The sequence below is a fragment of the Strigops habroptila genome, chromosome 6 (genome assembly GCF_004027225.2).
Source record: "Strigops habroptila isolate Jane chromosome 6, bStrHab1.2.pri, whole genome shotgun sequence".
NCBI classification, from domain to species: domain Eukaryota; kingdom Metazoa; phylum Chordata; class Aves; order Psittaciformes; family Psittacidae; genus Strigops; species Strigops habroptila.
Window position 1 is genome coordinate 44,432,293 of NC_044282.2, and position 25,003 is coordinate 44,457,295.

At 37.7% G+C, this 25,003-nt stretch overlaps 1 protein-coding gene across 5 annotated transcripts in view; it reads right to left on the reverse strand.

Moving 5' to 3' along the window:
* The window catches only part of EIPR1 (EARP complex and GARP complex interacting protein 1), a 114,150-nt gene that overhangs the window by 38,319 nt on the left and 50,828 nt on the right, over positions 1–25,003 (reverse strand). For 3 of the 5 annotated variants that reach the window (XM_030490928.1, XM_030490925.1, XM_030490927.1), the window contains 5 exons: positions 20,892–20,991; positions 11,578–11,714; positions 8,533–8,700; positions 7,115–7,282; positions 7,006–7,029 (listed from right to left, as the gene is read on the reverse strand). In XM_030490928.1, the coding sequence (XP_030346788.1) occupies positions 7,006–7,029; positions 7,115–7,282; positions 8,533–8,700; positions 11,578–11,714; positions 20,892–20,991 (597 nt within the window). The remainder of the gene's footprint in view (positions 1–7,005; positions 7,030–7,114; positions 7,283–8,532; positions 8,701–11,577; positions 11,715–20,891; positions 20,992–25,003) is intronic. The other 2 variants (XM_030490929.1, XM_030490926.1) reach the window with 1 other exon arrangement.

Sequence of the window (25,003 nt, forward strand, 5' to 3'; positions counted from 1 at the left end):
TTCTTGTTTTCCTGTACTATTTTAAAGACTTTTTCTGGCCAGACTAAAACATCTTTTTTCTCTCCTTATATGTTCTTGCATTGCATCAACTGACAAGGCATCAAACTCTTATGTCATCAAGAACTCATAGTAAGAGATGTGTAATCTCTATCTACATCCTGCTTAAGTTTCAGACCTGTGCCACACAGAGCTGAAACTGGACTGCTTTCTCATTCTTATTTCTCTTTCTTATTTTTCATTCTCTTTCTCTACCGTATCCTGGGCTGCATCAAAAGAAGCGTGACCAGCAGGTCGAAGGAGGTGATCCTGCCCCTCTACTCTGCTCTTGTGAGACCTCACTTGGAGTACTGTGTACAGTTCTGGTGTCCTCAACATAAAAAGGACATGGAGCTGTTGGAGCGAGTCCAGAGGAGGGCCACGAGGATCATAAGAGGGCTGGAGCACCTCCCGTATGAAGACAGGCTGAGAGAGTTGGGGCTGTTCAGCCTGGAGAAGAGAAGGCTGCGTGGAGACCTCATAGCAGCCTTCCAGTATCTGAAGGGGGTCTACAAGGATGCTGGGGAGGGACTCTTCCTTAGGGACTGTAGCGGTAGGACAAGGGGTAATGGGTTCAAACTTAAACAGGGGAAGTTTAGACTAGATATAAGGAAGAAGTTCTTTACAGTGAGGGTGGTGAAGCACTGGAATGGGTTGCCCAGGGAGGTTGTGGATGCTCCATCCCTGGCGGTGTTCAAGGCCAGGTTGGACAGAGCCTTGAACCACGTGGTTTAGGGCAAGGTGTCCCTGCCCATGGCAGGGGGGTTGGAACTAGATGATCTTAAGGTCTTTTCCAACCCTTACGATTCTATGATTCTATGATTCACATAGCATGACCCTTAGCAGCTTCTCTTATGAAAGAAAAGAGCTTTCATTTTACTAGATAACTCTGAGGTTAATTGTGTTACAGACTTGAGAAAGAAGCCTCTTAAGCCTCGGATAATTGTTTTCATGTAGAGAGCTGTTATTTCCAATTACTTCTCATGCTAACAACCACTTAAGTTTGCAGTGCTTGCAGTTCTGTTTTGTCACCACAATGTTCAATAAAATATGTTTTTTGGAGTCACCAAAAATCATTAATTCCTTATCACAGTCAAAATAAATCCTCTTTAATCTAAAAATACTATGAAATAGATGTGATTCAATAGAGCAGCAACATGTGCTGCAGTGTCCAAGAAAGAATCCTGAAAAGCATGCCACTGGACTCCAGAATAAGCCCCACAGATGCCCTTTCCCTTTAACTGCAGGAGAAAACTTAGCAACTATACAATTTTGTTTCCGGTAAGCTTAGACAAAACACTACTTCCTTTTTCACTCTCTTAAGAAAAACAGAATTGAAGGATGTTTACACTGGAACATAATTTTTATATATAAGAACTGACCATTCACATTATTGTAATAATTATTTTTTTTTTACTCAAAACCAACCTTCTGAACTGCTTCTACAGGAAAATGCCATCTTTAAAACCAGAAAATGCATATTTTAATATAATTGGTTTCATACACACAGAAATTAAGGAGTGTATATCTGATGAGGGTTAAAGAAAGAAATAGCATAGTTTTTAAAGCAAAACAGTCTGGGAATTGGAAAGTGCTACTGCACTAGATTTGACCCAGCTTCTTACATATTTAACCAATTAAAGTCCTGAATACCAGCATTCCCCAAAACAAAAGCTATTTAAGCTATTTTAATTGAGTCTCTTGGTTGATTCCATAGCATAATCTTATGATTTCTAGATTTCTCTGAGACATAAATACCATAAGAAAAATATCAATAAAGTTAACACTATTGGCAGCTGTATGAAAACACCCTGGAAGCCTGCCTCACCATGACTGTTTGGCAAATACTTTTCAAAATATCAATGCTGACAATCACCCTCCTGAAGTCATGGATGTGTATACAAAGGTGTTATGTTAGATCATACAGTTCGTATGATATTATCATGAAACCATATGATTTACTATTCAAAAGGCTCCAAACCACATTTTTACCACAAAAAGTAGAAACCATCACCTCCTTTAGATGAAATTTTAAAGGAAATTTCTTTCTACAGAGAGGCCAGCCATCATTTTATCTCTGGTCCACTACAATTGCTGAAGACATTCCTACACTTAAAATCTCATTAGAAACTTCACTATCTCAATGAGATACTCTGTACTCGAAGGACCAGTCCTTTACATCTCTCAGCCTCAAATGCAAAATGGTGAGAAGTGCTTATGTCAGATCTTATTCTGTTTGTATCAAAGAACAGTGTGGCTAACATCCATATCGGCAAAGACGGAAACCCAAGACTTGAGGAAAAGACTAAATGAATATATTTCCTAATGTGAATTGCTGGTACAATCTTCAATAGATAACAAAGATAAGGATAAGCTTAGAACATATTGTCAAAAAATGCAGCATAAGAGGGAAGGCAGCATGACATTAGTAATCAGTTTTGCCACTGAAAACACAGCAGACATCTTAAGCCTGGAAACCCCAAAGAGAACTAGGGGGGTTGGCAGCTCATTCTGTAAAATTAAAAGTTTAAGGGTGGCTTCCTTTTCAGGACTGACGTGTAGGCTCAAAATGCTATTGACCATATAAATCTTTTCATTGGTATGGGTATAGAAAAGGCTTTTTCTCTTAAAAACCAAGTCCTCCATTATCAATTGAGCCTTGCCATGAAGTTATGGCCATAGAAGTAATGAAGAATAAAAACACTGCTGTAAATGCAGCATGTAGCTTGCTGCTGGTGATCTAAGGTAGCAAATGGTCTTTTCATGCTGCGTACCATCAGCATACCAGAGACCTATACAGTTTAAAATTCAAACCTATAAGGCAAATAAATATATTGCAATACTAAAGAAAAGGAATCCTGATTGGTGAGTAAAGATAATCGCACTAAACTGCAAGAACCTAGTATGTTTTGTTTATTGACAGAAATAGCAATATAGAATTAAAATTACTATCAGACTAGTTTAATACAACCAATACAGACTCACTAACATGAGGATTTTGGATGACCAAAGAATGAAGAAAGGATGTAAGACAGTCACCACCTCCCTTGAGGAGGACAGTTCTCACTGCTCTGCAGATGTCTAAAGGGAACTGACAGACACCTTCAGGAGCTTTGGAATTAAGGCAAATTCAGTGTTGCAAGGAGGAAATCCTTGCAACACCAGAGTGCAAAGCCATTAAAGAAAGAGAGGCCAAGGAGAAGCCTGCCTTAATCAGTTGCATCCATAGATGTGGAATGACCCATGATTTAAACATTTTGTTCTAACTGAGGCATTGAAAAGCATTCCCTGTGTTCCCATCCAGGCACGCCAGCTTGTTTTGGGGATGAAAGCTAAATGCACCTGAAATACACACCTCATCTGTTCTATTTTCATTTGTTTTGTACAGTTTTTTCTACCTCTGGATCAAAGTGCTACAAATTAGCCTAGAAGTACAGCATTTCATTCCCCATTTCTCAGCTATTTTTTTTCCATATTTGAACCATGCATTAAGTTATGCAGACTAGGAACTTGATCAAAATATACCATAGCTGTCCTCCAGCCACATACCTATACCTTCTCTCTGTGGATAGCTTGATCCTTTTTTAGACTACCTACTTTCAACAGAGGCTTCGGGCTTCCAAGACAGAAAGCATTGAAGCCTCTCCTTATTCAGAGCAAGCAAACAAATGCAGTTGACATATTTCTCTTAGACACACTTCACGAAGCCAGTGCATGCACAGCTAACATATTTTGGAACAAACAAAACCACAGTTAGTGATAAGAGATAAACTCAAAAATATGCCTCATGGAAATACAAAACCCTAAAGGGAAGAACCAGAAGTCTCCAAAGATGATTCAGAAGCTAGTAAAGGTCCCTGAGCTGCAAACAGTCAGGGGCTAGAAGCATACCCAGGGGAAGTATCATCTCTTTTTCCTGTTTTTATAATCTTTCCTCTTGGCCACTATCAGAGACATGATGCAGGTTAGGGAGACCTTTGATGTGATATAGGAGGCTGCTCTTACATTTTTATGATTGATGAGAGAAACAGTAGCAGCTAAAAAGGAGGGAAGAGACTGCAAACTAGTTGCTATGATCCAAATCAGCAGTTAAGAGGAACTGAAGGTCACTAAAAACCAAAAGCTCACTCCAAAATATATTAAAAATAAAAAAAGAAGGGGTAATGGGCACAAGTTACTCCTGGGGAGATTGTGACTGGACACAAAAAGGAAATTTTTCAGGAGAACAATTAGTCATGGGAATAATCTCCCCAGGGAAGTGGGGGATTCCTCAGTGTTGGACACTTCTAAGATTCAGCTGGACAAAGTGCTGGGACATCTAGCCTAGGTCATGCTTTGCCTAGAAAGGTTGGACCAGATGACCCTTGAGGTCCCTTCCAAACTGGTATTCTATGATTCTATGATAAATATTAACATGAGTCTAAGATCCCAGAAGTCTCAGCTGTGTACAGTAGTATTACAATCAATGTTTGTTAAAATATGGGGATTTTTGCTAAAGTTGAAGAAAAAAAAACCCAAAACAACCAAAACACAACCAAAAAAAACCCAACAAAAAACAAAAAACCACCCCAAAAAACCAACAAAACACAAACCACAAAACACCAAAAACTTTGAAGATACAACTGGCACACACTCTACATTTTTATATTTAGTCCATGGAGTATTTTTCACAAGTTATTGTATTCAGAACATGACAAATAGGCAGCACATGAGGAAAAGAGTCTTCTTCCTTCTTTCCAGTTGATATTTAAACCTTCTCTTGCAAGAGATTTCATCACTCAGTCTGAAGGTGACTGGCTACAGATATTAGCTGTACAGACATCTGCTCTTCCTAGTGTATTTCAAGGTACACCCAAAAAAGACATTTTCTTTTTCAAGATTTGTGTGCTATTTAATAGCAAACAAAATGTCCTCCAAAACAAGATAAAAATGGACCCTATGAGAATGTAACACTTTTTTTAAAGTCTAGAACATACCCAAGTGAAAAAACAAACACCCGCCCTCCACCAAACCATACAGTGAAAACATGTGTTTTACAGAACAGTATACCTATGCAACAGCGCTACAGACTCTTCAAAGAGGTCTACAGAAGGCAAAAGGGGTACTAAAGCCTAAATATTTGGCACTAGGGGTTGACTAACAAGAAGTATTTCCAACAGCTGTTATGCCCTGCTTCATTAGTGCAGTCAGAACTAAACAGACATTCACCTGGCAACAGTTCAAGGCTGGTGAGCACCTTGCAAACATCCTTCTAGCTCAATTCATAACAAGGGGGGGGAGGGGTGCATGGGGGAAACAACAAAAGAAGACTTTGACAGTACCAAACAAATATTAGAAAAGCCAATGTTCTTTCCCAGGTTTTATGGAGAACAGATTAGCAGCTGAAAAGCAAACATGGTGTTGATACTCTTGTAGTCTCTGGGAACAGGCAAAGGCCCTACATCATTACTATACAAATCATTCATTATGTGGTTTTACACCCATCCCGTAGCCAAAGTAAAAGATGCACTATACTTGTACTGCTTTGCATATTCTTGGTTTCAAAAATTCCTATTCTAGAAACAATCACTTGTGTTTTAATGATGCAAGCTACAGAGTCTACAATCAACAGAAATTCAGAGCACCAGATAACCTGCTACACAACATCTGTCAGAACACTATTCAGCTGCAATGTTATATTACTACATTCCTTTCATATATATATATATATATATATATAAATCAAACCAAACAACCTAGTCTCTTTCTCTCTTCCATTACGGCTATTTATCTTCCATCCAGAACAGCACAAGTCGTAATCCCCAGACAAAGGTAAGGAACCCAAAGGTACATCATATATAATATTTAAAATGCTGTAATTTAGTTACATTACAGAAAGTATGTACTGTTGATGTGAGCAGCTTTCTAGGTACTTAATTTGATACGCCTTGATTTTCAAGGCACTTACATCACCTATTGCTTCTAGAGACATCTTGCACATTTAAAATTAACCATTTCTATATATGGAATAGCTTCCTTATTTAATATTTAAAAAATGGTTTCCAGGTCCATTATGTGAAACCAAAATGTCAAAACTATTTGGAGCAAAACTACATCTTTATTAATAAAGGAAAAGTGCAAGACCAACCTTAAAAATGCAACTACAGAACTAACCTTAACTTCATTTAGAATTGTAACTGAAGCATCTAGCAGACACAGCTGAATTACTGGGGATCTTTTTTGTAATTTTCTTGTTCCTCATCCCATCAGGCTATTTCATGTAAGCTAGTTGCAGAATTAGGAAGCCTCAGCCCACTCTAGAACTCCCTATACACATACATATATTTATAAAGAAGTACAGAGAGGACGACAAGCATCATCTATCACACAACGAAAAAGCTGAAAGCAGACAAAAATGGAGGACGAAAAATTATTATTTCAGCATTTCAGTTAACTCTAAAAATCCCATCCCTCCAAAATTCACATGCAATATATGTGATTCCTCTCACACCCAAGTGGATGGTGTTTTTAGAAATGCTTGCAGTAACATGCATTACTTTCTACCAGGAGTGTCAAAAACAAACATCTGGTTTGCTTGAAGTAAGTCTCATGAGTTACCGGTTTCTAGAACAGTCAGCAATATTAAGAGCAAAATTTACAAAAATTTATGTGTTTACACATACTTTTTTCCACCTGTGCAGAAGCTCATCATTAGACTGGTAACATTTCCTAAAGGTTACAACACATACACAGAAAACGCAAAAAGCAGATTTTCAACTCTCACTTAACCCAGAGTATTGTACGTTCTTGACTTGGTCCATAGCTCCCTTAAAGTGAATCTTTTCACTGATCCAGTGGAGTTTAGTACTGGCCCTCAGCATCACCATCCCCTTCCTACCAGTGAACATACAGTGACCACGCCAATCAGATTTAAAGAGCATATCCCACTCGAGACTCTTGAGTAAAGAAGTAGGAATTAGAACTACTTACCTGAAAGGCCTGTATACAAAAATCCTAGTCAGCAAAAAAATAGCATGTTAACCATTACAATTAAAAAACAATCTATAATCATCTTCATAAAACTCAGGAAACTTCTTACTTCTCTTCTTGATGCTGGTCCTCTTGGTCACTTAGCTCATCATCATCTACCATATGCCCAAATGGTTCAGAAGAAATTGATACCATATTAGACAGGATAACTCTGCTATCACTGCTTCCTGTAAGGATCAGCTGATCATGAGAATGATTGTATCTGACATTCCAGACCCTACAAGATAAAATCAGAAAGAACAAGAGGCTATTCTTGGCAGGTCATGCATCTACATTAAATGATTTATTTATTTATTTTTTTTTAAACAGCACTAAAAATTGATCTTTGACTTAAATGTTTTAAGTACCCTTAGAAGTGACGTGCCTTATTCCAAAGACTGTTTTTGCCATCTTCATTTGCCTTTTAAGCTTCCATATCATCTGTTTTCTATGAGGTGTCTTTAAAATTCAACAAAAAAGTTTTGAGGGAAAAAACCCAAACATCAAAGAACAAAACAGACTATTCAGTGGTATCATTCCTTGAAGGTAGATGCCAATTCATTGTTTAGTATGACAGATAAATATTTAAGTTCTAAATATAAAAATTTCCTCAAGGCAAAATATGGATTAGAAATAACTTGTTAAACAAAAATCTCACAACGTTCTTGCAGTAAAGTTTAAAATAGGCCCTAAAACAAAAGTAGGATTATATTTCTCTACGATTTTCAGATTTTACGTATTAAGTTAATACCAAATGTCTTACGGTTCTTGTTCTATTCTTCTTCCTCTAATCTTCTGGAAAAAAAAAGTATAAATGCTGCTTTCGTTAATTCACATCTTCATTCCCCTCAAACTAGCTTCAGGGTCCAGATTTATTTTGCAAGAATTACTCCAACCCAAATTCTATAAAATATGAACTGCTCCTCTTAACCACTGAAGTCTGGAAACGTCAGACAAGATTCTATCCTTACTCCAGCCACAGGCCAGAGCAGTAGATACAGGCTCTAAGTATTATCTCAGAGAATAAAATTACTCCTTTGCATATTCTGGCTTAAGGGCTGTGAACAGCATGAAAAACGTGGGGCTGAATTATTGAGCATTTCAACCATTCAACAACAGAAGGATAGATGGCAGCTGCTTTTCTGCACATCAGGTGCAGCAGATCAGGCTTGATTTGGGAAGGCACACCTGTGTCCCAGCTGGCCCCTACAAGCCAAGTTTTGTTCTGTGCTTCTCAAAGGAGTATCCTATCTCTCAACAGTGTTAACAACAGTTTCTTGCCAATTAGACTAATATCATCTAAACTCCTAATTTACAATCACACAAGGAATGTTCACATGTTGAAACCTTTCCTCTGTGCAGAAAAATGATTATTCACAATAGCACAAACATAGTTAGCTTCATTGTTCCTAAACAGTAAAATAATTAGCTGAATAAATTACATAAAGCCATCCACCCGCAAAACAGCATGCAGATAATTTGTTCTACCAGTGGGAATGCTCCTCTAGTGTCTTCACTGGTTCAGTGACATTTCTCGTGTCCCAGAATTTCACCTTGCAGTCATCTCCGCAGCTAGCCAGGTAGTACTGTTTATTGGGATTAAAGTCTAGGTCTCGTACCAGCTGTCCATGTGCATTTTCTATGCAATATATCTGTCTGTAAAACACATTAAAAAAATTAAATGGTCTATAAAAAGCTAACTGCACTCCACTGACAGGAATCTGTTTCCCTGGAAACCCGCATAATCCCCTCAGCACCCGCAGACCTAGAGTTCCCATTGCTAGTGCATAGTTTAGGGAAATCCCAGCTGTTAACAACAGTGACTTGTATAGATTTCTCAGCTTGCTTCAAAGCTTTGCTCTTTTCTTGTTTGCATTAGGATAATCTGGAGCTAAAAGGAAACAGTAGTTCCAGATGATTCTAGCACAGCTTTCTAACAACTGTTATGAAATGTCTGCTATTAAACCACAATATTTTCAGATAAGAGCTTCTCCACCCCGAAGTAGTTTTACTAATTCTGTATTTATGACATCTTCTCCCTATATGAAAAAACAAGATGCAAGGGATGCAACAGATACGAACAATAGCTTTTTATTATTGCTCAATTTTGTACTTACCTTCTTGAGCTTTGGCATTTATCATTAATTTACCTTTGGCCCCTAAACTCAGCCATGCACATACTCATCCAACTGGACTACTTCAGAAAACATTTATAGTACTGATAACAACCTAGCACCCTTATTTGAAACACCATGTTCCACCAGTTTGTGTCCCTACCCAGTCTCTTAAACGTGGGTTGTGGGTTTTTATTTTTGTTTCCACTATTGCACTACCAGTTTTCTGAAAGTCACCAGCTACCAAAGTTCTGTTATGGCAGTCACTCGGGATAGAAGATACTACTTAGGTACCCCATGTCAACATTCAGAGCTTGAGAGGTTAAGGATGTAACTCAGGCTTTTCTACCAGGTACTCTGAGAGCTGTATTCAACGTTTCCTCTTAATTTCTTGAAATATCTTTATAGGAATTTTTTTAAATCTCAACCATGCTTCCAGCAATAAAACACTTCTCCTTTATTGCAACTTCTTTCTTGCACTGCTCATGGAGATGTGTGCAAGGGCTTAAAAAGAAATACCACTGTCCCCCATATATTCAGCAGTGCTTACCATGAAGGCCTTTATCCCACCTTAACTATTATTCTGGCCGCTTGTTCTCTTACCTTTCCAAATATGAATCATCTTTTCTTTCACTCTATCATCCTACCTACAGCAATAATACCTACACTGAATTTCCCTCTTACATCATATGATTAAGGCCAGACCGCACAAACATTTTCTCCAGCTTCTGGCTCCTCTTTTATATTCTTCTTCCATTTTTTTTAGAATCTGTTCTTGGAGTCTGAATTTTCCCAATACAATTCTCCCTCTAAATCCATTCAGTCTAGTGTCTGTCTCCTCTGCTTCATAAGCCCTATTCTAAGACTGTTTCCCTAGTCTAATCTTGGAGTCTTCCTAACAACCTCTTTTTTTCCTCCCCTTGTTTCCTATGTCCAAAATAATTTACTCCCTCTATCTTACAGCTATCGTAATCACATTCTGTGGAAGTAGCTATTCTAGCTACTTCTTTAGTATCTCTCTTATTCTTTGTTGGTATACCAGTTTTCTGTCCTTGATTTCCCCCTCCCCTCAATTTTTTGCATCTTTTACTGCCACAGTTTATACTTCTAGCCTACTAGTCATTATTCAATATTCACGTCATTCTAGACACATTACAGTGTAATTGCAGAAGAGATTTTTGCACATATTTTTCAAGTTACTCAGAGTATTCACTTAATGCAAGATAGAGATGCTTTTTCTAATGAGACAAATCATGAAGCAGACTTTGCAATAGTTAACATTTTCTACTTAGAAACATAGGCTTTAATCTTAAGGTCTGCCTGCTATGTGTTAAAAATAGAATTATTACAGAAACATCACAAAAAAGCAACTTAAAAAAACCCCAACCCTTTCTTCTTTGACCCTTCTTTCCTTTATTGTACGTTTCATTTAAAAGCACCTTCATGAATGAAAGTATACACATATATATGAAGTTAGATTTTTATATATCTTTTACAAGGCAAAGAACAGGACTTTCAAACCTGATGACAAGCTTACAGGAACTGACTTTTAATTATTACATTTGTATTTTTAGATTTTGTTTCTTAAATTAAATAAACCTTTTTGGCAAAAACATACAAGGCTGGCAAGCATGGGGATTTATTGCTACACCCCTAAGCTGGCAGGAACCACAGAATTAAATTTAAAGTCATCCCCCTTTAAGGCAACAAAAGTTATTACAAGACATCAGCCTTCTTGGTTTAGTGATAAATTACTATGTGCTAAGGGGATAAAGCGTATCTTAAAAAAGCTTGCACAGGCTTTAGTAGTCATGGCAACAGATGTGCACAACATCACTCCTTTGCTTATCAAAATCACAACTGAGCAGGGGGGAAAACACCTTATTAGGTATATTCAAAGCTTTGATTTAGTCATGATTTTGATAGATTCAGTAGTTTCATATGACTAGCATGCTACAATCTTTAATACAGCATAGTATGCTATTTGTTAAAATAAGAAAGTTGAAGAGTGAACTTAACTTACGAATTACTTTCAGAAATTAAAGTTATCTTTAAATAATATGCTACCAAGACAGTTCATAGCATAGTCAGAACTGCTGTTAAATCATTTTCAGGTTGAGTTACAGAACAGCTTCATTCAGGTAATGCCTATGTATTGAAAAAATTACCATGAGACTACTGCATAGTTCATTAAAACTCAATATACAACTTAGAATTGAAGCTGAAAGGGGGAAATAGAGAAAACCCTTTACTAAATATGTCAGCTATGCAAGCTCAACCATTCCTTTTAAAAGTGATAGCTTTGCCACATTACTAATCCTAAGGAAAAAAAAAACCAAAACAGTTAGGAGCAATGAAAAAAATCTATCTCCAAAGGAGATTGTCTTTCTTAAAGAAAGAGACTGTGAGTTCTCATTACCTCATGCTTCGTGTATCCCATCCTCGAACAGTGGTATCATTGGCTGTTGCAATCTGTGTGCAATTGTGGTGTGGACTCCATCTTCCAGAAGTAAATTTTAATTGTCCTTTCCCTTCCAAGGCTGCAGAACTAGAGAGCTAAAATAATGAAACAAAGCTGGCAATGTTTCTAAATGTAATGCTAAAATGAAATTAGTTCCACTGAAGACAAAAAGTGCACAATAGCCTATTGTTCCAAGTGTAACAGACTACCAGAATCCTAGGAATAAAAAAAAAAAAACAGAACAGATGAAAATCTAGAGCTGATTTTGTATCTCACTAAGTAATTTTTACAAAGACTTATGCAGTGTAATGTATTCAGAAATATTAGAAGTACTGTATTACTTTATAAACTAAAATAAACAGTTTCAGATCATTTGTTGAAACAGGACATACACAATATGGGCACACCGCACAAATTCGTGCTGATAAGAGGAGAGATTTAGATATTATAAAAAAAATAATAATCTTCACTATGAGGGTAGTGAGTCACTGGCACAGGTTGCCCAGAGAAGTTCTGGGTGCCCCATCCCTGGACATGTTTAAGGGCTGGCTGGATGAGGCTTTAAGCAACCTGGTCTAGTGGAAAGTGTCCCTGCCCAGGTCAGGGGAATTGAAACTAGATGATCTTTAAGGTCCTTTCCAACTCAAACCATTCTTGATTATGTGACTCTGAATTCATCCAGTTCAATTCCTCCAGTTGAGGCAACCACGTAGACCTTTCATACCTGTTCTTGTCTCCTGAACCATCTTACAATCATCTGCATTTTCAAATAGCCTCATCGTACTGGCAGAGTCATTCTCAGAATCCACATATTTTTAAACGCTGAGTTTCTACATCACAGCAAGAAAATATTTTTATTCCTTAAATACAAGTTTTCTGCTTTATACTACAAAAACTAAACATCAAGTTCATCCTCTGAAATCTATTGTTGCTTCTATATACTGATGATGCGTTCCAAGTTTCTGTCATCAACAATTTTCATCATTTCACTCCTAAATCTATACTATCATTAAGGAAACCATTCAACAAAATTAATCCCAACACTAACTCTTTAAGAACTGGTTTTCTACCCTCTTTTTGATCTAGTAGTTTCTCTTTCACGTTTCTTCAGACATTTTTTGCCCTCCTTTAACTGATCTATGTTTATTCTAGTTGCAGTAATTATGGGGCACTCTATGAAGTTCTCCACTAAAGTTCATAAGATATTTCCTGCCTTGAGGAACAGAAGCCATCTTGCCAAGGAAGCATCTCATGCTTATTCCTAACATCCTCCTATATTTGGATAAATTACTTTTATTCAGATAGACTATGAAATCTTCCCCACGAGACCTTCCATCTTGCCTGGAATGCCACTGCCAGATATTTCCTGTTGTCATAGAATAGAATCATAGAATAGTTAGGGTTGGAAAGGACCTTAAGATCATCTAGCTCCAACCCCACTGCCATGGGGAGGGACACGTTGCACTAAACCGTGTCGTCCAAGGCTCTGTCCAACCTGGCCTTGAACACTGCCAAGGCCAAAGCATTTACCACTTCTTTGGGCAACGTGTTCCAGTGCCTCACCACCCTCATAGTAAAGAACTTCTTCCTTATACCTAACCTAAGCTTCCCCTGTTTAAGTTTGAACCCGTTACCTCTTGTCCTATCACTACAGTCCCTAATGAAGAGTACCTCTCCAGCATCCTTGTAGGCCCCCTTACAGATACTGAATTAAGATCACCCATAGATTAAATGCTACTATAGAATCCAGAAGGGACAAGAAATCTAAAAGGAATCTAATTAATCTTTTGGATAAAAATTATCAAATCCACACCTCTGCTTCTCCCCTTTGTGAAAACATAAGACAAAGAGAAAAATATTTATATTTTAACATCTCTGTTTCATTCTGTAACATTCATCTGCCATTCCAAACCCACTGCATTTACCCAAGGAGGAGTTCTAGTGATTTGGTGACATCTGACCTAAAGTCCGCATACAGAAATATTAACTGTCATCTTTCAGCAAAATCTACCCAGACCTTGTGGATTAGTTGGGCTTCTCTTGGGTTCAGCTAATGATTATAAATGACAAAGAATAGCTAATTTAATCGCAAAAGGTAATGATGCAGTGAGCATAAGATTAATTTCACCCCAGAAGGTAAAGGTGGTGATCAAAAGGACAGGAGAGGCTTGTCTTAATGTAAATACAGGCAAATACTCCTGTATTAAATACTGTAATGAAGAAACAACTTAGCAAAAAACGCTGGGGGGGGGGCGGGGGGTGGGGAGGAGGAGAACAAAACCCAACCAACCCACAAAACCGTAACTTATGGTTCGTAAATGTTTCCTATGACAGATTGACCAGGTAATTCAGAGAATGAACACATCAGTAATTTTATTACAAAAAAGCTCTGAAAATATCAGGAACCCTAAAATTCTTCATACTAATTCTAATTAAACATGCATCTTGTAACTCCCAGGCAGATAGAAGAGATGTACCCAGTAAAAGACTCTGAAGTTTTGATCAGTGTAGACAAGCAGAAATTTTGGCCTATGCAAAATTTTAAGGCAAACATCAGACCAATTCTTCACCAGTACTACACCAGGATTATAGATGAACTTTTTCACAAACATGAAAAGTCCATAAAAAGGGTTTACCTCTTGCCATTGAAATTAATATTGGCTAGAATACATACCTAACCAAAGAGTAAGCACTTGAAATGTGTTCATGAAACAAGAGCAGTGCTGCACCAGTGTAATGAATACCTCCTTACTCCTACTACTTGATACAGCTACAGCAGACCAGATCCTACTATTAATGATGATGATGCCTTTCAACTTGAACACTGTCATGTTTTTGATAAAAAGGGAAAAAATTCAAGCACACTAATATTTTTATTATTTTAATCCTAGGCTATTGATTTATTCAATAGTGTGTGTGTACAAATAATGTACACACACACAGAGGTACTGTCATGGTCTAAGCCCAGCCGGTAACTCAGAACCACGCAGCCGCTTGCTCACTCCAACCCCTTCTTCCTCTCCCCGCTCCTGGAGGGGTGGGGAGGAGAATTAAAAGAATGTGGCTCCCATGGGTTGAGATAAGAACAGTCCAGTAACTAGGGTATAACACAAAACTACTCCTGCTAACACCAATAACAATAATGATAAGGGAAATAACAAGGGGAGAGGACAGAATTGCTCACCACCTGCCGACCGATACCCAGCCCGACCCGAGCAGCGATCTGGGCCTTCCAGGTAAGTCTCCCCAGTTTCTGTACTGGGCATGACATGCTGTGGTATGGAATACCCTTTGGCTAGTTTGGGTCAGGTGTCCTGTCTCTGCTTCCTTCTGGCTTCCCCTCCTCCCTGGCAGAGCATGAGACTGAGAAAGTCCTTGGTCGGAGTAAACATTCCTTCGCAAGAACTAAAAACATCGATGTGTTACCAGCACAGTTCCCAGGCTGAAAGTCAAAAACACAGCACTGCACCAGCTACTAAGGAGAAAAAATGATTGCTACAGCTGAACCCAGGACAGGTATATGACTATTTCACTAATAAGACTAAAACAACATGAATATTTTGTAAAGACTTTCTTCCCCTCAACAGTCCCTACAGAATATGTAAGTTTATTAGCTACTTACTGCTTTGTCACTGTCTGCTAGAACCAAACAGCACATTAGGTGGTAAGACATCATGTGGCAAGACATCATGTGGCTAAGACATGCCAAAAATGGACAACCCTTTATCCTAATGAATAAACATAAGGTTTCTTATTTAAATAATCTCCTTCTGTATCTGCATAGAAAAAGCAAATGTGGACTTCCTGGCAAGAATTTCTATATAGCACTGACACCTATAATCATATATAGAATCATAGAATGGTTTGAGTTGGAAAGGACCTTAAGATCATCTAGATCCAATCCCCCTCACACTAGACCTCACCCTAGATCATGTTGCCCAAGGCTCTGCCCAACCTGGCCTTGAACACTGCCAGGGATGGAGCATTTACCACTTCTTTGGGCAACCTGTTCCAGTGCCTCACCACCCTCACAGTAAAGAACTTCTAACGGTTTCCATGGATTCTCTTCTGAAAATGTCTCTTTTCTTTTTTTTCTTTTTTTTTTTCTTTTTTAAATACATGCCCCCTTTTTAATGCTGGTGAGAGTTGATTTTTTTTCTGTAGGCTTTTCTACACTTGTTTTCTAGGCCAAAAAAATTCTTTTTATTAATATCCCAGAGAAGTATGCTTTTACACTGACCAAAGAGGCATTAAAAAAAAAAAAAAAGGTGTTTTTTAGGGTTATGACATATTTTGCATCCAACAATCCTGAATAAACAGGATATACACAGAAAGAAATCACTATTTCACCAACAGTTGATTGGCCTACAAACACTCCTTGTACATGGTGATAACCAACTGCAAAGTATCTTTATTGCTTACCCCCACCCCAGTGCTGTCTTCTGTTCTCACAGATTTCTCTCCAACATTCTAAACACAATAGCAGCAAAGGACAGGGTACAGGGTTAATTTTGTTTTATTTTGTTTGTTTGGTTTTTTTGTTTTTGTTGTTGGTGGTTGGTTTGTTTGTTTGTTTTGTTATTGTTGTTTTTTGGGAGGTGGGGGGGTTGGGTTTTTTTTAACAGAAAGCTATCTCAGTAATGAAACATTTCATATTTGTCCTCATCACTCCCTGTAACTGTCAGTTCTACATAATTTTTTTCAAATATAAAATTGCTTCGCAATAACAGTTACTGTTTTTCAGCCTTCTACGGTGTCTAACAGGGAGGTAATTTCTTAGGAAGGAAGTAATCTTCAAAGATTTCAGAAATACACAGCAGTTGATTCTAGGCCTGAAAAAGCTTATGATACTGGACTTCAGTTGTCATCATTTTAACTAGTGGAAAGTTTATGGTAGGCATTTTAAAGAGATGCTCATGCTTTCCTCAGTCTTGTTCAACTAGACACTGGTTAACTCAAGAACCAACACACATGTTTGAGACAAATTTTTCACAGACAAAAATTCATCAGGAATGCAACAATATCAGTCATTTTAGAAGAAATTCATCTGGCTTAAGATCTAGATACCTGGAGATTTGCCTCTTGACTCAACTTCCAAGAGTGAAGTTTCTACGGACTTTCACTATTAAACTTCATTTTAAAAACGGTCACAGACTCAGTGATAAAGCAGATATTAAAGAGTAACTCCAATTTGCTGGAGCAGAAAAGTGATAATGGTAAACACTTATTTCCAGGTAAAATTTTAATCACAAGCAATTCTAATTTATAGTTCACTCACATGAGATACTAGATTATTTTAGACAGAAATATAGAGAATCAGTCAAATTCTACATCAGGTCTCCTGAGACCCCAACTGCAAAATCTAAATGACACTCCTAACTTCTGCAAACTAAGGTTTTATCATAGAATCATAGAATAGTAAGGGTTGGAAAAGACCTTAAGATCATCTAGTTCCAACCCCCCTGCCATGGGCAGGGACACCTTGCACTAAACCATGTGGTCCAAGGCTCTGTCCAACCTGGCCTTGAACACCGCCAGGGATGGAGCATCCACAACCTCCCTGGGCAACCCATTCCAGTGCTTCACCACCCTCACTGTAAAGAACTTCTTCCTTATATCTAATCTAAACTTCCCCTGTTTAAGTTTGAACCCATTACCCCTTGTCCTACCGCTACAGTCCCTAAGGAAGAGTCCCTCCCCAGCATCCTTATAGACCCCCTTCAGATACTGGAAGGCTGCTATGAGGTCTCCACGCAGCCTTCTCTTCTCCAGGCTGAACAGCCCCAACTCTCTCAGCCTGTCTTCATACGGGAGGTGCTCCAGCCCTCTTATCATCCTCGTGGCCCTCCTCTGGACTCGCTCCAACAGCTCCATGTCCTTTTTATTTTGAGGACACCAGAACTGTACGCAGTACTCCAAGTGAGGTCTCACAAGAGCAGAGTAGAGGGGCAGGATCACCTCCTTCGACCTGCTGGTCACGCTTCTTTTGATGCAGCCCAGGATACGGTTGGCTTTCTGGGCTGCAAGCGCACACTGAAGCCGGCTCATGTTAAGCTTCTCGTCAACCAACACCCCCAAGTCCTTCTCTGCAGGGCTGCTCTGAATCTCTTCTCTGCCCAACCTGTAGCAGTGCCTGGGATTGCCCCTACCCAGGTGTAGGACCTTACACTTGGCTTGGTTAAACTTCATAAGGTTGCCATCAGCCCACCTCACAAGTGTGTCAAGGTCCCTCTGGATGGCATCCCCTCCCTCCAGCGTATCAACTGAACCACACAGCTTGGTGTTGTCGGCAAAAAAACCATCTTCTGGTGAGGCCATACCTGTCCGTTAGGCAGATGCACCATTCTCGATTGAGGAAGCTATTTCATCTGGCTGGGTTTGAAGGCTTTAAAGCTAAGTTCATCTCTCTTGGTATTAAATATACATTTAATGATATATTCAGCATGCCAGAAGTTCTTTTAAGGGAAAACAAGGAATAAACCACTTATAATGTTATGTTGCCATGAAGTAAGATAGTTTATAACTGTCATCCTTCATTTCATCTTCAACCTGTAGTCTGATCTACTGTGGGAGGTGGAAAAGGACATTTCACAACACTGACACTAAAATGCAAGCAGACATAAAAGGCCATTTTGAGATAAGTGAGAAATTCAAGTTTGTTTTAACACTGTTGTAACACCAGCTCTTGGTGGAAGCCTGTTAGGAAGGTCAGCATCGTTCTGTCCCCTCTCTGATGTACTGAATCTTGAATTTGTTTTTGGCGTTGTGGCATGTTTCTCTACGGAAGGGGAGGAGCACTCCTAGTGTGGTAGGTGGAGCACTGCTACTGTAGTAGAGCTGTATCTTTAGGACACTGTACTGAGGCATAAGAGTTGGGAATTTGAATCTCATTACCCAGAGAAGGTAGAATTACTGCTCTTTGGATGAGTGCGGTCCTGAGGAGGATTCAAAGCCAGACAGAAGTGCAGCAGCCTGCCTCTCTCTTTCTTGAAAGAGAGACCTTCAGTTCTTTGAATGTGTGGTGGTAGGGCCTTATCATGTAGAGAGACTCCTTAAATTCAGAATCATAAGATGCTTGCTGCTTCAGCATTTGTAAGGAGCTGCCTGAAGGCTGAGGGGGCAAACATTTATCAAACATTTCAAAATGATCCTATCTGAAGATGTCAGTCAAGGGTTGACAGATCTACTTTCATAGTCTTAGCTTCATGAGACAAAACAGGTTTTTTGATGCAGAATCTCACTTTTTTTTTGTTTCTTTTTATCAAATATAAGCATATAACAAATGTTACAGCTTAAATCCCCTTAGCTCCTTTATCATTTACTTTGCCTTCTAGATTCTTTTTTTGCTATCAGTATTTGATGCAGTATAGGCATACTTTAAAATTAAGAGAATAAAATATATTCTAGGTAAGGAACACTAATTGAAATTCTGAGGGGATCAGCAAACTGACTATTTCTTTGACGACAGAAATATTGATTTCCAAATTCATGTGGAGGTTAAATTGCTGAAGAGTCTAGTCCTCTCCAAAATTATGTAGATCCCAATTCTAGCAATAGAAGGAAAAGTGAAATAATTCACAAACATTTGTGTGACAGAGTGAGGAGTTAATTTTGAGGAAAGGAATAGTAAAAGGAAGATGTAACATGCAAAATTTTAGTAAATTAATCTCAAGCAAAATAAAATGAGAAAAAAAAAATTGGTATTCATGACAAGACTCCCACACATAGAGAGACTGGTAACACACTCACTAGACAACATCCCAAAGGAGATCATACTTTGGAGAGATTAGGATTATGAAGAAATTTGAGACAGTTATGAGAAAGCGTTTGGAACAGTGAAAAAAACTAGTTAACATTCAAAAGAACTTTAACAAGAGAGGACAGAGCTGCCTGGAAAGAGAAAGGAGGAGAAAGGGAGAACATTGCATAGTCTAGTGGTCCCAGGACTTGAAAAAGACATTAAGAGCTATAGCATGGAAGCAGCACTACGCGCAAAAGCAGTTATTCAACAGTTTAAAGAAGGCATTCCAAAAAAAGTCTGTGTGTTATACAGGCATTAGGAAAGGAATACTGACAAATTTAGGAGTAATACAAATCCAGTGGATACACCACCACAGAAAGAGGCCAGCCTTCAGAAACCCTAAACATCAGTTCGACAACAGACAGTACTTGGAGGAAGCCCTGGCAGGTAACATAACACTGACTGAAGTTCCAGGTGAAAAAGACAAACTTGAAGTTTTCTCATCTAGTGAAGGAACCCAAAGGGCTTAATTATAAACACAAAGGATTGAACTACATTATGTTACACTGATACAATGTAAAATCTAGCAAAATAATAACAACTCAAGCCTTCATCTATTTGTACACAGTCAGACAGTACAACAGTGAAGAGTTTATGGACACAGTGTCTTGACTCTTCAAGCAACTGCTAAGTGAAGAAACTGATTCAGCAGCATCCAAGAAAAGAAACTAACCCTGAACTGAAGAGTTAATTCAAGAAGCAACAACAGATCAACTGAATAATAATGTCCTTGACATAATCAGTTTTCATTTTTAAGGACAGACACTGACCTAAATGGGTCTGTACAGAAACATTCAAAGTTTTCTATATATGATCTATGTCATTATACATAAATAAGCAAACATTTTTGTTTATCTATAAGAGGTGGCATAATTAGACAGAAAACTATGCCAATGACACCTTTTCATACATGCTCCTGAATAAGAAATCTTTAACAGTGAGTGAAATAATCTGAATAGGTAGTATAGTACTAAATTAAATTAATACTGAGAACTCAATGCAGTGAATAGTAAATAGATAAATTCATATTATGCCTATGTATACAACAAGGATTGTAAATTAAACAGAGGGCTGCATGATATTAACCAACATGAGTTAATATACTATTATCTGAATTCAATAACTTTTGGCTTTACTGATCACCAATTTTTCCCTTTTACACATTTATCAAATTAGCATTGTTTTATTTTAGATTGTTCATTGTAAAACCAGTAGGAAAGTAAGGAAATCTAGAAAAAGGAAAATGTTTAACCACTAGCAATAGATACAAAATACCATTCAAACACTCATATTCAAGACAACTGATAGAATATTCATTTGCCCCACCCACATTAAAAGCAACAAGATATTTCTAAGGAATAGTTAAAATATTAGCAAATTATAAGCTAGTGAAAGCTATGGTTTGTACTATATTCAAGTATATCATGTTTTGTTAAAAAAAAAATAAAATTAAAAATTCTTAAATTCTTACCACAGCTTTGGCTGAACTTTCCTGCAAATCCCACAATAATATGTTATTATCAGCCAGCGAAATAACCTTTTTACCGTCTCCCATTGGTTCCCACATAACACTGTAAAACAAAGAGAAAACAAAAAAAAAAAAAAATCCACACCCTAACATTAAAACCAATCAGAATTTGCACTAGAAAGCCATTTTAACACTGTGGATCTAATCTACTCCAAAGTACATTATAACATTAAACAATATATCATCAGCTGAAATCTGACCCATATTTTAAGTGCAAAATCTGTTATTAACTAGCAATCTAGCAATTTTTACACATACTAGATGAACATTACTGCAGCATCCATTACTTGAAAGCTATGTGATACCAAACTTACACTTGCTTATCAAATCTTTTAGTCAGTGCTAACGTACATATCCCTTTGAGTACCCTCTGACACCCTGTCCAAATCCATCAGAAAGAAAGTAATGCTACCCAGCTTCCCTAGATGGTGTAATGGTAAAAAGAGAGCTTCTCGAAATCCTTATTCTACTTGTAGTCCATTCTGCATATTGAATCAGTAATCATGCAAAACAAATAGAGATTATGCCATTGCAGGTGCTTGGAATTAGATGATCTTCAGGTCCTTTCCAATCCTAACTATTCTACGATTCTATGATTGTAGCAATCATTCTGCACACATACGTAGCAAAAAACATAAGACCTTAACGTACATTCATTTTCAAGTGCTTTAGCTTGAAACCTCAAAGTTCTTCACATGTAATGTTGTGCATTCTTTTTGAAGATGCACCAAAAATCATAAGCCTCAGAGCTTTGATACAACCCTCTTCCACTTCAGCAGCTGTCATCATGACTCAGTCAACATATGCGTTTTACCTGTGATTCACCAGTTTTGTGCTATACATGAACAAATGCAAGAAATAAGTCCTCATCTCTAGTTCTGCCTATGAGAAGCAGCATATTCAAGCCAGTCAGTATGGGCAGCACAGCAAAAGATATGCACTATAATGCTAATAAATTCACTGAAGATAACAGTAAGGTTAAAAGAAGAATACCTGTCATTTGATGAGAATATGCAACACTTCTAAAAGTAAGTTGTGCAACCTCCTAATCATCTTATAGTGAGTGACGCAAAATAGCTGAGGGCAGAGATCACAACTTTAGCATCAATAGCTACATGGAGAAACTTCTTACCATCTCCAGACAAAAACTTAAGCTATTCAAAGGCATTTGACATGCTGTTGTCATCCTCAGTACACATATGAAGTACCACCCCTTGATGTTTATCAAGAGTCCATCACTAGATATAAGTTCTCTAGTCTGTTTAGCATTTTGCATGAATCAATTCAGTATCTGAAGAGATGAAAGTTGCATGAGTAGATGCAGCCTTGGGCAAGTGAGCCCAACATGAGGCAGCTGCTAGCTACTTTCCTAACTTTGTGCTGCACACTATGTCTGGTCCTGTTTTACCCCAAATTTTGCATTACTCCTACCCTCCCCTAAGACAGGTTCTTCCGTGAACAGTTTAATTACTTTTTAACTTGCACTTTCAGTAAGACAAGCATGAGATACACAGGCAGAAGACTGCACCTGTTTGCTGTCACAGAGAAGCCAGAGTATGCAGAGAAAATAGAACTATGCTAAAAAAAATTAAAACCAAGTAGATGAAAAAGCTTGAACTATAACTAAAAGGGTGTGCTGGCTGACCCCTCACCCACCAAACTTTTTCCTAACATAACAGAGCAGATCAAAGAAAGGATTAGCTTCTGCACCTTTCTTCTGCTGGAACCATGACCTGCATCTTTACTATGTTATCAATCCATGGAAATGAACTACTTATAAAAGTTCATTTGTAACAAGCTCTCCTGAGTTAGGACAAAATCACTTCATTTAGCCATTAACCTACCACCATGTTTTTAAATGTGTTTTAACAAGGACATGGAACTAGAATGATTTTATGATTTGCTTTAAATTGGGCTGGTTTGCCTGTAGCATTGCCCATCTTCTTTTTAAAAGTGTTTCTTGTTAAAGTTGTATGGTACAACTTGGAGAAAAAAACCCCACATGTTATAAGCAACTGAAAGTGAGCATTGATAATAGAAATGAAGAAGCAGTTTCAATTAAACATTCAACCATCATTTTGCCCATAATAATAAGTGACCAACTGGCCCTGGCATGCATATTCCAGAATTTCACATAATTCTGCTGCACAGATACATCAACTAGATCCTTCAAAGGCATGAAAATGTTTTGTGAACACATGCAACAGGATAAAAAAAACCAACTGTATGTGATCACAACTACCTTTCCACAATCCAGTTTTCCAAAGCAAAATTAAAATACTTCAGGATCATCACATAACTGAATGGGTAACTAAGAAATCTTCAAGTTGATTTATTTAAGTCCATCATTTTTCCCACATGTTGCTGAAAGTATAACTAGCATTTGGTGTTGATTTACGAGATAGATTTTTAATTACAGACAATGAAATCTGGTTTGACCAATTAACTCTTAAGAGTTCTTCCAGTCAGAGTTCAATATTCTTTATGCCTGTTGATGTATTTTCACCTTTTCTGCACTGATCACTGAACATCCAGTTGTAAAATCTAGGTTGGAAGCACTTTCTTTGATGTTTTCAAAGATGGGAAGCAATTTCATATCTTTAAGTGTCACTTAAGCTTCAAGTGTAAGCTTCAAGGTAAAGAATTATTATAGCTGAATACAGTGTGCTAATTAGAGCCAATTATAACCCAGCTGACATACGTTGGAAGGAAAAGGTCTCTTCACATTCCCTCTGTCCTTCCCAGATGCTCATTTTTCTTCTATTTAATTTGTCTTTTATGAAAGTTCATTGTTTTACAGGTGTGGCTGATCATTCACATTTTATAATCTAAGTGAAGGTTATTCAAATCACTCTTCATAACACATTCTGCTGTATTTTGTAGTCATGACTGAATGTTAAACATGAAATATCATGGAGAAGAGGAAAAGAACCTCACAGAACACGGGTGAGAGAAAAAAAACCGTGGCTTTCAAAGCAAGATATAAATTTTAGAAAACCTAAAGTTTTCATTTAGAACAATTTTCAACACAGCAGAGGTGGTGATAATCTTTAAAAAAGGAAAACAGATAAACCAGGCAATACCATTTTCCTGAGTGTGCCAACAGTTGCTGATGCTTACGGTTTGTGGAAATGGACAAGATAATTGTCAAATTCACAGCTGCCACTCAGAAACTGAGTGTCAACTTCACGGCTGCTCTTTAGATAATCTACAAACAGCAGACAAGCAATTATATTTGTTGCCTTTTACCCTATTTTGTTATCATCTGACTCCTGATGCTTCAAATTAGCTTCTAGCTAGTAGTTCTTGGTAAAAAAAAAATTAAATCCTACAAAGAATGTTTTCCTAGAAAAGAAAAAAGAGAATTTAAAATATTCACTCAAATGTGCACATGAAAGGACTCTATTATCTGTGTTTTATGCGAAAAGATAGTTAACACCATCATTTATTAACATACTGAGCTTTTAGAAATGCACAATTCAAAGTTCTCTATTATAGACTAAAGAATAAAGCAACATGCAAACACTTTCATAGATGTGAACTGCAGTCAGCCAGAATGTGTTGGATAAAGCAAGCATTAACTACTGCTTAACCATAATTACAGAAGTGACAGCCATTTATTTCTAGAAGTGCAAAAATTCTGCTAGACTGAAAACCCTAAGGCACTGCAAAATGGAAAATATACCCAAACGGCTGGTAACCCAGCAGAACGTCCTGCAGCCTCAATGCAGCCCATCAGAAAAATCCACCTGTTATGGACTCAAATATTCTGCCTTCTTTGCAGCACAATGATTCAAATGTAAAGGTGACTCTGCTAATCACATGATTAGAACATGTATTCTAAGAGGAAGGAGATTAGACTGAGGACAAACTGGAACACACAATTCTTATCCTTGCCACAAATACTCTACAGAGGCACCACATTTCTAAATGAAAAGAGTTTGAGTTATTTTGCAATGTATTTAAGTCCATGCTGCAGGAAGCACTTCTAAGTTATGCTTTTTCTCAAAATTCTCAGCCACTGAGATATAATTTGGTGTCCAACTCCTCAAGAC